At 43.9% G+C, this 13,992-nt stretch overlaps 1 protein-coding gene across 1 annotated transcript in view; it reads right to left on the reverse strand.

Annotated features, from left to right (window-relative positions):
• LOC139773758 (discoidin domain-containing receptor 2) overlaps positions 1 to 13,992 on the reverse strand; it is a 159,642-nt gene that overhangs the window by 52,425 nt on the left and 93,225 nt on the right. The window contains exons 5-6 of the mRNA XM_071708462.1: positions 10,356 to 10,503; positions 9,042 to 9,352 (exon numbers count right to left, since the gene is read on the reverse strand). Coding sequence (XP_071564563.1) covers positions 9,042 to 9,352; positions 10,356 to 10,503 — 459 coding nt within the window. The remainder of the gene's footprint in view (positions 1 to 9,041; positions 9,353 to 10,355; positions 10,504 to 13,992) is intronic.

Below are 13,992 nucleotides of genomic sequence, written 5' to 3' on the forward strand. Positions count from 1 at the left end.
TTGAACACTGTATCTCCGAAATAAAGTCGTTAAAGACAAACCTTCATTTGAGCATTTTGCCTCAAAGTTGGTTCAGAAACACGGAAAAGAAATTAGCTACCGTAGCAAATCTAGTCGTAAAATATAGACAATTAACATTTTTTTGCTGCGAGAGCATATTTTTAGTAATAGTAGCAAAATATTTTGCTACTATTACTAAAAATATAGCTCTCGCAACAAAAAATGTTAGTTGTCCATATTTTACAACTCCTTTTTTTCCATGAATCACCTCCTAAATGTACTTAGGCTTATCCTATATAGAACACACATATGCAAGCAGATACGAATAACTGCGTGAAAGTAATGCAGGTTGCTGCAGTTAATCGAAGGAATTGTTTATTAATAAATAACCCTAAGCCACGAACGGTAAGGGTATACGGATTACACGGTGAATAAGCCAGCTCGAGTGAAATTTATCATACGTATTACGCGCATGAGTGTCTCTCGTCGGCGTGAAAGGGGGGAAAAACACAGTACATATTTCGCAACGGCAAAATTCCTATTTCGCCTCTCCCGAGCTACTTTTTCACCTCCTGAACAACCGCATCGCATGCCCGTAAATTTTTGACCGCGGATAGCATTTTTCAGGGTCTGACTACTTTCGTGGCCCGTAAATTCACGGACGACGACCTGACAGGAAAGGAATTTCGTCGTCACGGAATGCCGGGCCCTTATACTTGCGCCGCTCCCTCGAAGCGAAATTGGGGTCGATGGAGATCGCGGTCGTAAAATCGCGCGCGCGCCCGAAATCGATTCCAATATTGATCGTCGTATTTGTGTGATTAACTGCGACCGCGATCGCGCCGCGCCGCGGCGCGCGGAAAAAATGATTTCTGCTACGGTTAAGTGAGTAGAGCGCAGGCTGATATGAAATAAAACGGATTACGCTAGTGGATATTAGGTAAAATGGGTGCCGTGTGCGCCGCGCGACGTTGATGGATAGAGCCGACTCTCGAAAACCTCACCGCTCGCTCGAAGAAGATTTACCGACAAAGTAGAGTGCGGATCGTTCTCCGCGCGCGCGGTCGGAAGTATCACGAAAGACCGTTATACTTTTGAGAACGTTATAAAAGTTTAATGTGTCCCTAAAGTTCGATGGAGTATATGATCTGACCATAAATCACTTATTATCCGAGGTATTATCCGTGATCGCGCGAGCTTTTTTTGTCAGTGGAAAGAGTGTGTATCGAGATTGCATCCATACAATATACTTCTGCTCGTTCGCCGGGCTTGACTTTACGATCCGTTCTTTCTTCCCTTCGTGTTGTTTATTTCTTTCTTTCTTTCTTTTTTTTACAAAAGTCCACGTAAAAATATCATTTTTCGCGTCAACGCGCGAGTCGCGATCCATTGGTGAAGCGCGTACGAAATCGGATTTCACAGCGTAAATGCTGGCGTCGAGTCGGGAAAGCGCAGCGCGATTGTCTAAACAATATCGTGTGCGAACGCTTTTGCGTCGAGTGTGCGAAGTGCCTGTTGAATATTCGTAAGTCACGGTCCATTTGAAATTCCGAATATCCGGCAACGACGACGACGACGACGACAACGACGATGACGCGGCCACGACGACGCGACGGATAATCTGGAATTCCGTAAGTTTCGATTAATGTTGAATAATTCCTGGGGAAGGTTCTTAAGTGACGCTGGACTCCGTTACTGCTGCAAGCACGCCCGCGGATGCCTTTCTCTCTCCCTGCCCCCCTCCCCGTCTCGACTTACGCAGAGTCCACGGGCGGACTTGGCGGACCCGAGTAATTTGTCGAGGAATTCTGTGTGCGCCGTATTCCGCTGGAATTGTAAACGGGGGATACATCATATCGCGTAAAGTTGATATTGTTAAAGAGTATAGCCCGGAGCCACATGTAACAGCTTGTAAGCGTCGGCCCTGTATAGAAGTTACCGAGTTACCGAGTTTGTGAGCGATAAAGCAAGTTTCTTTGTACTTGCTTTCGGTGAATGCATCTAATAATAAGAATATAGAATAAGTTTGCCTGCAAAAATCCTTATGTCAAAAATTTTAATATTCTTAAAAGGAACGTCTGTTATTCGACAATGCGTACATTTTCTCTCTAAATTTCTTGGAGTGGGAATAGCGCCACTCTCCGGTGAGATTTCACTCTTTTGGAGTAAGATTTCACTCTTTTTGGAGTGAGATCTCACCGGAGTGGCGCTATTCCCACTCCAAGAAATTTAGAGAGTTCAATGTATTATGTAATACAAGCTTGAGAAAGAAAAGAATGAAAACTAGAAGACTAGACAATCGTACCGATTTAATTGAAAAATAATCAGACTTGTCGATGTGATTTTTGATCTGGCGTCATGTCCGAGGTACAAAATTCAACAATGCTTCTAGCTGCGTGCAGACACGCGAGATAATAAAGCGCCGCCGAATTTCCTGCGCGACGTCTGTATCTTCTCGTTTCGTATCTTACACATTCGATAGTACAGCTCGTGCCAGAGAATACCCGGAATACATTTCCAATGATGCGACAGACAGGGGGAGTCGGCCTATCAGATTCGGTTATCCTAATCCGCGTCATGTAAATCCAATTTCCAGAGGTTTATCTCGCGGCAATGGCAGCCGGGAGCGATATACCGTGCGGCGGGAAGACGCGAGATTCGATAGTAACAGCAGGTAGTATCGACATGTCGATGCACCTTGCCTTGCGCGTGGTGGGCGCGTAGGTGGTGCATGAAGATAGGTCGCCATAAAACTCGTTTGAGCTTTCCGTGCTACGTTACCGTCGAAAAGTAGTTCTCTTCGGAGAGAAGAAGAGATATATATATATATATATATATAATGCACGCATGCATGCGTGAACATGCGTGGGTACGCACGCGACGAGAAGTCATATTATGCAATCCGACACGTAAAATATAATACGTAAAACAAAACATTTCTTAGAGCATGTTAAAGAAAATCCTGCAAATGTGAGTATTCGCGAAAAATATATAAATGAGCAAAACCAGAATACTTATAACGTTATTTAGAAATTATATTTAGAAATTATATTTAGAAATTATTTAGAAATTATTGAAAAAAATACCATTACAAAAATTTAATACTATAAGTGAATACTATAAGTGGTTATTTATTTGGTTAGTGATTAATTACTTATTTTGAGTATTAAAAGCATTAAAAACAGTGCTTTTAATACTCAAAAGTAAGTAATTAATCACTAGTCAAATAATTACTTACAGTATTAAATTTCTGTAAGGGTATTTAACTGCGCATCTATGAGTATCTCAGCGCTGCCATTGCATCCAGACCAAAAAAGTGAAAGAGTGACTGCTTTTTGACAAAAAAAAGTGACAAAAAGTAACCTTCTAGACATTAAAATATTATAGTTAATTAAAAGTGACATGTTTTATCAAATTGTCAGAGTAATTAAGGCCATTTAAGCAAAAAAAGAAAAAAATAAAACATTTTCTCTTATTTTCTCGGATCTACTGGATGACTGGATGACAGCGCCGGTATCTAAATAAACGATGTTTTTTGACATATTTCGCATATAATTAAATAATAAAAGTTAAAGCACTTACTGAGAGATAGATACCGTGGTCAGGAGACGCGAATAAATATACTTTATCGATAGAGCGTCATGTACCGAATTATAGATGCAGCACTCGAAAAAACGAAGTAGCGGACTGTATTAAAAAGAATCCTAGAATAATTGTGACAACACGTGTATATTTCATTTCGTTCCATTAGCCGGCCATGGAGTTTTATTCATTACGTTGAATAGATAACGCTCTTTCGTTCGACCAAATACGTGCCGAAGGGAATGTCCGTCAGCAAAACGGATTCGAAAAAGGAAAGAGCATTCCTAAATAAAATCGGCACGCCGAACGCGCGGAAGACCGTTACATCGACCCGCCGGGCGTGCAATCTACGCGAATTTATGCACTTTGACGAGGCGGCACGCAAATGAGAGAGGAAGAGAAAGAGAGAGAAGTATTCCCTACTGCAAGTCGGAATATCAGACAACGAAAGAATTTTCGCGATGAGCGTTCCGCTTCTTTTATTATCTCTTGCGGAACGAGAGAGTAACACGGGTAAATTCATTTTTCGCAAATAAGCAGATTCGTCTCCCCCTTTACGCTTATTACATCACGACGCGCGGAGCGCACTCCAGAAAATTACCTGACTCCGGAATGATCCGCGCGTGCTATTTCGAGCGGATTTCCAGCCTCGCCGCGGCGCGGCGCGGGCGCGGAGCCTGTTTTGATGGCTAGCCTGTATATCGCGGTTCATTATCGCTCGTTGCGGACATGTTTCATCGGATTGCTCCGCCGAAGGGGAAAATGTTATTTGGGATATCAAAGATGCGCCCGCAGAGAGACGGCGAGGCGAGGAGTGGAGAACCCGAGAGAGCGAACCCGCATTGTAAAGCTCGGGTTTATAAGCTCGCGCGCGGCGTCGTCGCCGGTATATAAAACCAGGCAACGTGTGTAAGGGAATTCGGAGGACGATGATCGGGTGTTGGGTGCCGTTACGTCGAGGTTCCCGACCACGAAGGGGGTTGCAACGTGGCCGTTTTGGAGGACCGCTGACCGCTGCATCAAAGACCCGGCGGCGCATTTATGGCGCGCCGCCAGTGTGTGTGGCCGCCGCACCGTGCCGTAGTTTGTAACGGTGAGCGTAATGTGTGTATAAGGGACTTTGTAATTATTGGGTTTAATCGAAGGTTCCGTTCGATTTTTCAGTACGTCCCGATTATCCGAATTGGTTATCGAAAACCCATTAGTACGCTCTCGCGCGATGAGGCGGCCGCGTTTTTATCACTCCCTTTTTTTTCCCCCGCGAAAGGATCCGAATGTGCCGCTCATAAATTCAGTAATAATTCTTCCATGTATCAATGCCCAGGCTTTTAGTATTCTCATAAACGAGCTCGAGCGCTCCTGAATAAAATACTGATTCGCGAGCGCGCATTATCTTGTACCTTGCATCTCTCTACATGTTAAGATGTCTATTGATATTCCGTCCTTTTAATGTTCCAGGATAATATATATTTTTGTATTTTCCTGTTTATACATATATATATATATATATATATATATAAGGCAGAGAAAGCAGGTCAATGAGCGCTCAATGATTCTTTTACGATTGGTTTCTAATACACTTGGATCCAGGGAAGAACTAAAAGCAAGGTCCAGTCATTTTAAAAAATTACTGATCGCTCGCTGAGTTGCTTTTTCTGTTGAACGCAACCATTGAAATTCATTCACGTCTCAGAAATGTTTATATGATAACACCATTTCTGAAATACGAATAGATTTCAATCAGGAATCACTTCTTCCACGGTAAGAAATTCAATCACCGCCCTTGTCTGTTACGCGTATCTAAAACACACCAGTTTGAACTGTTCGATCGTGTAGTGACACAGTAACGTCTGATCACAACACCACTCAACATAACGCAACTAGAGACTTCAAGTAACAACTCAGTGAAACGCAAAATTTTCTATGGCGCCAGATTCGAAAGAAAAATATTAGGAGGCATTACTTTCGTACCGACCCTCGTAGTTGGGCACGTAGCTCGGATTATAAAGTATATAATCCGATCCATTTATGGTCCATCTCGCGTATGCGCACATTTTTATGTTATCCACCGTGCGTGCCACGCGATAAGGAACGAACACCGCTCGCGGTATACTCGCAGCGGATTTCAACGCGCGGATACATTCTAATTTACGTTTAACAGGCTATTAAAGTTTATATACATTCGGCGGGAATCTGGGGTGAAGTTGAATCGTAATACGAACACTATGGAGGAGGGAGAGGGGGAGGAGGCGGGGGCGTATTTGGAAGGGTGATCACTGAACCCAGCATCAAAGAGCTATACCGGGGCGTTTATGCCGGATTGCTCGCCGCGCGGCTGTATTTGCGCTTTGTGCAAGATATTCACCGTATACGCGAACCAGTTCGCGAATGCGAGTGCGTGCGCACGCATGACTACGCGCCCCCGCGCATTTTTGACAGGTGCCAAAAATTTTTTTTTCGATTTTTCGCGGCAATTGTTTCGTCAACACCGCCGCTGGGGCCGGATGTGTACGGCTCTTCTGGAAAAAAAAAACACCCAGCGGTGTCAGTAGCGCAAAACTAACGGGAACACGTCCCTATTTGAAGGACCTGCGCTTAACGACGTACTCGAAACACTGCAGATCGAAGTTCGTTATCGTTTAGATTGCTGGATCAAAGAGCGCTTTCATTTACAATTTTCCATACACCGAAGCCGACGCTGCGTTCTCTGCGCGTAATATTCACTCGCGCGCTCGCGGTTTTATCCGCTATGCAGTATCCGCTGTTCTATTTTTGTGCCGAATTTTTAGTATAGCGATTAGAAAATTATTTGCATGCTTAAGTATAAGTGCACTGTTCAATATTAAAAGAAAATTTAAACCAGTACCTTAAGTTAAACAACATTTTTAATTACCGCGTGTGTATCGAAATTTATTATTTCAACACAAAACAGTATTATTTTAACTTTATTAGTTTAATTAAATTAACGACATATTGAGAAGTAGTGACAATCTAGAGAAATGGTTAAAAATGACTCAAATTGAGTATAATTCGTAAAAACACTACGAATTTAACAGTGCGGCACAGCGACTCTTCATTAATCGATTCAGGAGAAACTCGAAATGGAGCAAACAAAGCTGGCCTCGCTCTTCCAACCACTTAAAAAAATGAGTAATATATAAATTTACGATTTATAAAAAATAATAATAATAATAGTATTTTTTAATAAAATATGCTAATACTAAAAATTTCCCCGTTGTACAATAATAGCCGAATTTTTTGCATAACACGCGGTATTACGACGTAATCTCTTCTCTCCCCCCTGCGATTTTAACGTGAAAGAATTATTCGGGGCAATTTTACTCGGATCAAAATTCGGTGCTTCCGTTTCTGACAACGTTCAATAATCTCCCATGCATATTTCACCGCACGCGCCGTCGAGCCTCTAAACGAACTGTAGCATATGACAGAATACGCGCGCGTGTTTAAAGCGGATTTATCTCGGGTAACGATGAAACAAGCAATATGTGCGGTATGGACTCTGTGTCGTCGGAGATCTCGGGTTTTCATATTTTCGGTACGGTATCATTGGATGATCGTTGCGATACATGATTTACATGTAACACGCGATAACACATGTCGATAACGAACGATCATACGTTACAGGTATTGCCGAACCTACCTCCACTCTCTTTCTCGCTTCGACTCGTAATTCTTCGCCTAATGATGGGTTTCTATTCTCGCATCGTTGTGTCTTATCTCCTAATATAATCGAGGTATCAAATCGCAATGAGAGAAAAGTGCATCGCGCGGTGCTTCGGTATAATAAAACACGCGTGTCTGTATGAAAATCGCCGCGGGCCGAGTATCATAATCCTATCGAGTCATCGGATCTACGTGGGATGACGCGCCGAGGTCGCGATCCGTGGCCACACACAAACGAAAATTACACAGCGGGTCGAATTATAACTCGGCGGCGAAAGAGCGAGGAATCCTCTCTATAAGCCGCCCCCGCGAACTCATTTCCGCGATTACAACGCGCTGAATCACGGATATGGCGAATGATGCGAAAAGTTTCCTACCTGCCTCTCAAGAAGCATCCGGGAATTGTTTTTCTTCCATCAAGTATCTCTGCTCGAATTTTCCGTCTACCCCTTAAGTTCTCCGCGAGTAAAAGTTGAAATTACGAAACAGAGAGAGGTTACGTCTCTCAGGGTTTGATGAGGGGGGGGGGGTGTAAAATTCGCGGGAGAAATTCCGCGTCTATCGCGAACAATCACGACAGGTAATAACGTTGGTATTTGCGCAATCAGCGAATAATTCACTCGCGATCTCGCGTGCTTAGTGTAGTAAACGCGCGATTTATATATCACGTTAAATTTATCATATCAAAATCATTCCGCGAATATCAACGGTTTTCGGCGCTTGAATTCCAACTGAAGGCAGTGTATGTCGTTGCAACGTGTGCATGAATTCCCCATTGAGATTCGCAAGATTCCTCGTGAAATAACGCGGCTAATAGCCCGACTCAGTGCCTCAGTGCGATCATCGCACCGTGAGAGAGACGACCGTGATGGCAGATATCAAACTGCCGGAATTGCTGCTTCCACGGTGTATTGATATTCAACGGGCGTCCGCCTGATAAAGCGTCGAGTGGAATATTCAATCAAGCGTGGTGGCGAGAGGGTGAGCGGGAGCAGGAACGGGCGGGGGGGGGGGAGGGGAGGGGAGCGCATCTTGCCGACCAGATGCTGCGCGACGACTAAGGTAGACGATGACGGTAAAAGGTGGAACAGGAGATCCACGCGAAGAACCGTGAGGACGGCGAGCGTGTTGATCGACGCTGCTTGCGCATTCCTGGCGAGGACTTAAGGAATAACGTCGCTAAAGCGAAGGTAAACGATTCCTCGGCGTCAACGAGTTCACGAGGGGAAGTCCTCGGCTGGAAAAGTAATTCGATATAGAAGCGGCGCGTGCTCCGTCCTGATCGCGTGGATTCTTTAGGTTTCTTCCCGTGGTATTACCCCCGGCGCGGAATCGCGACGAGCGGCCCGAGAGATTAGATGTGTGTTTAAAGTGAAGTGTATTTCGTGTATTTCTAGAAGGACGGGAGAAATCCTCTCGACACGCGCTTTTCTACCTGATGTACCGATCCAGCTTTTAATGCAGGCCTATCGCGCGTTAATCTTTCAGTAAAGAGGATTTATGTCATATATTTCCACCTCTATTGTACAAGGGTAGCAATGTGTTACTGTCAAGCGGTTATACGTTCGCTCTGCGTTAAAGCGACGCGTCGGTACAAATGTAACGAGTTGTATAACTGATTCGAGATTGTTCTTACACAGCGGGCAAAACCCGCGTGATATTCAGTTACACCTATTTTTGTAGTCTCTCATTCCAATTATATTCTTGACTTCTTGAAAATAAAGATATCCATTATTTTTTTGTTTACAAATATATACTGTTTGTAATGCACGAACCTGAACACCTCGGGTGAATTCGTTATTGCAGTAGATATGGACGGCGGAGAATTCCCTGACTTTGTCGAACTCGAACTTGATCTCGACCGGCTGGCCGCGGCTGTCGTTCCTCCAGCCCACCCAGCCCTGGGCGCGATCGTTCTGTTTCTCGTAGTACATTTTGAAATTATCAGGCCCCGTTCTGCCGTCCGTCAGCTGACCCAGGCCACGGCGCAGCTCGCCGTCCCAGTGCCCGTCGTAGGTCGCGTCGAAGAATTCCCATCCGTTGCCCCTTTTATCGCCCTGGGGCATCGAGTAGGATACCACGCCGTCTGCGGGAGGAAGAGTCAAGATACGTTGTTGACCTTTCTATTGACGATACTGTCTCCGATTTGTTCGGGAGTAAATCACACGACCTTTTTTTATTTCTTTATGACAGATATATAAAATGTACATTAATACAAATAAGTAATATACATTTTATACGTGGTATACGACTTCCAATAATATTTTTAACACCTAGCAGCATGAAATATAAACTAAAATTGCTATATTTTGTAAAAAAAAACGTGATATCGAGTTCGCTTACGAAATTAATTATTTACCTACTGAATATGATAGTAATATTACACATAATCTAATGTTATACGCAAATACTTTTACGCGTTGTATTAATCCGAATGGGCACCTAATTTTCTTTGCATAAATGGTCACCTGTAGAGAGATTTTCACACCCCAATTAAAAGTTATTGTTATTAACTATATATATTGCATATTTTTAATTGTTCTATAATTTATCAGTATTTGAGGACAATATGTATATAAATTTACTTAACATTTTTACTTAACAAAAAAATATTTAAAAAGCAAAAGAAGCACATTAAAGTTACTGTGACGTGAGCTTTATTTTTTCAATACTGGGGTATAAAAATCACTCCAGGCGCCCGTTCCCGAATTAAGTGTCGAGAATATGTAAAAAATCAGAGATTGATATCCTTTTCTACATTTTAAGCTCATATTTGATCTTTTAAGCTACTTATGAAACAAACTGCTCGTACAAGCGCATTTGTGCGTTCGCCGAGTGACTTTATAGTCTAACACGCGCACTAATAATTTACCGCATTTCCGGCATTGAGAGCACACCCATTCGACGCCCGTATAACTAATTCGATTTCCGGGCGAAAACGGAATTATACGAGCAAGATTTTGAAAAGCAAATTTGCTCTGGGCACGCCGGTATCAGGGTTAATGGACAGTCCGGCGGCGGCGGCGGCGGCGGGTGTACCGGGTCCGCGGCGCAAGTTTCACGAAAATTGGCGAGTGCAAACAGCTTACCGCTCCAGTAACACCCGTAGAGCTCGACCCGCATGCAAACCGTCCGCCTGTGATAGCTGTAGGGTAGAAAACGGATCTTGCTCGCCCACAGAGGCGGCTCCAGCTCGCGCTTGGACTCCAAATACGTGTTCGTGTTACCCGGTATTACCTGAAAGCACAGAAAGCGTCGGTTCAAGTATAGGACAATTTCAGTTTTCGGTCCGACAAACGGCGTTTGAGCTTTACCAGACACACCGCCACTGGTCGGCGGAGTCTCATTAGCTCTCTTTCCGCAACGGCGTTACATTAACCTCGGACAGTCGGATATTTGAGCACGTGCGCCATTCCCGCCCGTGCCATGCCGCGCTTTTTGTACCGCCGCATATCGGACGATGCCGCCGATGTATACGCGAGTAGCTCGTGGATGCAAAACAGCGGACTTTTATGTGCGCCAACAGTCTGCGAGATAAGAATTTTTAATATACCGTACATTTTTGAGCCGGCCGATAGCTGTAACTTCAGCGCGGCGTCTTATGCATACGTAAAAGGGAAGAAGTCTGTACTGTCGATAAACTGTCTCGGTAAAACCGAATCTTGCCGTCAAATTTTTCGCTACGTTAATGAATTTGTGACGTTCTTTGCAAATCCACGTACAACGTGTCCTCACGTGGTATATCAATCGGATATAATCCGGCAGGTCGGAAAAAGCATCGGACGCGTTACTTTATATCCCCGTTTGGAACGTCGCGATTGTCTGGCAGTAGCCGATGACATTTATATCGTCTGGACAATGCCTGCGAAATTCAGCAGCGCGAAATGCCGCCTCTCCTCTCCTTTCTCCCGGACTCGGATATGTCCTGTCCGGGGTCCTGTCATAGAATGGACATCGCGTTCCACGGGATCAGACGGGGGCTAAGGACTAATTTCACCCTACATTCCACCGCATTAGGTCCGACAGAGACGCACGGATAGAGAGAGAGAGAGAGAGAGAGAGAGAGAGAGAGAGAGAGAGAGAGAGAGAGAGAGAGAGAGAGAGAGACAGAGAAGCCAGCACAGACAGGCAAATCGAGAAGGGGCGCGAAGGGTTCGCGCGGCGCGGCGGGGGCGCAGGCAGGAGAGTAACCGAGAGGACGAGAGAGGGTTGAGTTAAACGTCCGCCGTCCGCATTCCCTGATCCCCGTCGAGGCAAGCGAACGTGTTGCCGTCGTTGACGACGTCTCTCTCTCCTCGAGTGTGCCGGGGCGACGGTGCAATATTGATTCCACGTTGTGGGTTTATGAATAAAATAAGCGGTTTATCCGGCGGTGGTGTGTAGGGTGGTGGTGTACGGTGTACAGAGGGTGCGGGGCGCGCGCGGGCGAGTGGCACGGTCCCACGGGATCACGCGAAGTGGCGTTGCCCATGGTGAGTAGATAGCCAGGTACGCTTATATACACAGGTACGTGTGGTGTGCGCATACACATACACATACCTATATATGCCGGGTTAGAGGGCACATATTATACAGGGTGTATCGGAAGATATGTGTTTTCTCTCCTATAATTATAAACTCTCCGACGAGCTCGAAGGCAATGTCTCTTCGGCGCGGTTAATTATTGAGTCGTTGGACATTGAGAATTAAGCGACCGAATGGAAACAAGATAACAAGAGATCGATTATACTTATGTGTACTTTGACAGAATCTTAATTTGAAGCTTGGTGAGCGAGATGCTTAACGATAAAGATTGAAATGTTACTAGTTATACAATAACGGCAATTTTTAATCACTCTTTTCGTAAAAAAAAACCACAATTTCGAATTTATTGAATAGTCTTTAACGAGAAAAAAATATACAACTCCACGTGCAGACACATACATTCAAGCGCACGTTTTCTCTCAAAGTAGGCGTAAATGATATATATTAATGTTCATATATTAATGTTCAGCTATGAACGTGTGGATGCAGGACTTCGTCCTGTAGCGAGGAGCTCGCAACAATTGCGCGACAAAACGTTTTACGGCAGGCGCAACGCATTCCGCTCACGTCTCGTGGCTGAACACACGTTCCTAGCCTTTAGCCACCTTCTACCACTTTTCGGTGCACCCATGCGCCGACCTCTACTACTATACTACCGTTGACGTGCCTGCGCCGCGCGGGACCCCGTGTCAAGATACCCTAACCGTGGTCCTTCGGGACATCTTTATGGGTTTAGTACCGCCATATATCGCGGGCTAAGCAACTGACCTATTTTCACCCTGTTCACCCATCGGCTCGGACTTTATATTTCCTATTCCGCGGTCCCAACTCTTCGGCCGCTCTTCACAACTCGCAATTGCTACCTTCAAATGACGTTTCTATGGCTCTACAATTTTCGAAAAACACTATTCGCCCCCCGCCTCGAATCGCTGGCGTATAACCAGCCCAACTTGCTTCCGGCACACATATAGCGGAGTTCAATTACCGAGACGTAAAAGCGTTTCTTGGGTTTTCACTGGCAACCTTTGCTTCCCTACCTTCCCTTCCCAGATCCGCGCTACCGTTCCCTCCTTTCCCAGAAACAGACATTTCGAAAGTACTCCCAAAGGCGCGCCCTTACCGCCTTACCACCGGATAGCTTACTGCACCCTGGGTGAAAAACTCTTCGTGTCCGGGGGTCGATTCTTTCTCATTTTATGGCAACGAGGGACCTATTTCAGCTACGCGTTATGTTGCCGCCGGTTTTCGCAACAGGGTAACATCAAGATCTTGCAGGGTGGAATAAGTATTCGAACGTATCTATTTTTGCAAACAACTCGATAATATTGAAATGTCAAAAATCAAATTAAAACTCATGTTTGTTGGTGCCGTTAATATTTTTGTTGCAGGTCCAGAGAAGCTAAACTAATTAATAAGAAATATGATGAAGTAATTTGGATATTGTCAAAATATCTCATATGTTTGGCAATATTATCAATCATGAAATTAACTGGACTGCAGCAAACTTAATTATAATAATATTAAATACGTATATAATATCTGTCATTTTCGTTTTATATCGTACTATTAATTTGCATTAGATTGTTGATTCATGAGGGTAATTACCATTTTCACGAGCTATTAATCATCTAATCATCATATGTAAATCGTCGAATTAAATGCGCTTTACCCTGGCGTCATTACACAAATGCACAATGATTCATGATATGTGTACATGGTACCGTTACGCATCACGATATTCGTATGTATTATTTAAAGAGCCGCTCGCGCGAGATAAGCAATTATTTCGTGTTATCTGAATTACGAGAAAAAACGTTTCGAAAAGTTTAGCGATAATTTTCATTATAAGATACCGCTGCGGATAATATCTATACGTGCCTTTCCAACGTAATTTCCCGCTTCTTCTATTTTCACCCTTCGTGCCTGCGTGTATCCACCTGCGTGCCCATAAAGGTCAAATGTTAAGTAACGATTATAGGTATTATCGACCTGTAATAGTCTCAGGGAATGTTTCAGACCTTGTATCACGAGAATATGCATATTTAACGTTACGTTATTGTACTGTCATGTACAGAATTATAGACAACAATTCGTAATGTAGACTGGTAATAGACTGGTAATAGGGAATATGTTCTTATATTTAAAAAATATAATTATATATATATATATATATATATGACAATAAAAAGAGTATACAAGTAA

Source organism: Temnothorax nylanderi, unplaced genomic scaffold (genome assembly GCF_030848795.1).
Source record: "Temnothorax nylanderi isolate EJ_2023f unplaced genomic scaffold, tnyl_v1.0 TNYL_tig0068_pilon, whole genome shotgun sequence".
Classification (NCBI taxonomy): Eukaryota; Metazoa; Arthropoda; class Insecta; order Hymenoptera; family Formicidae; genus Temnothorax; species Temnothorax nylanderi.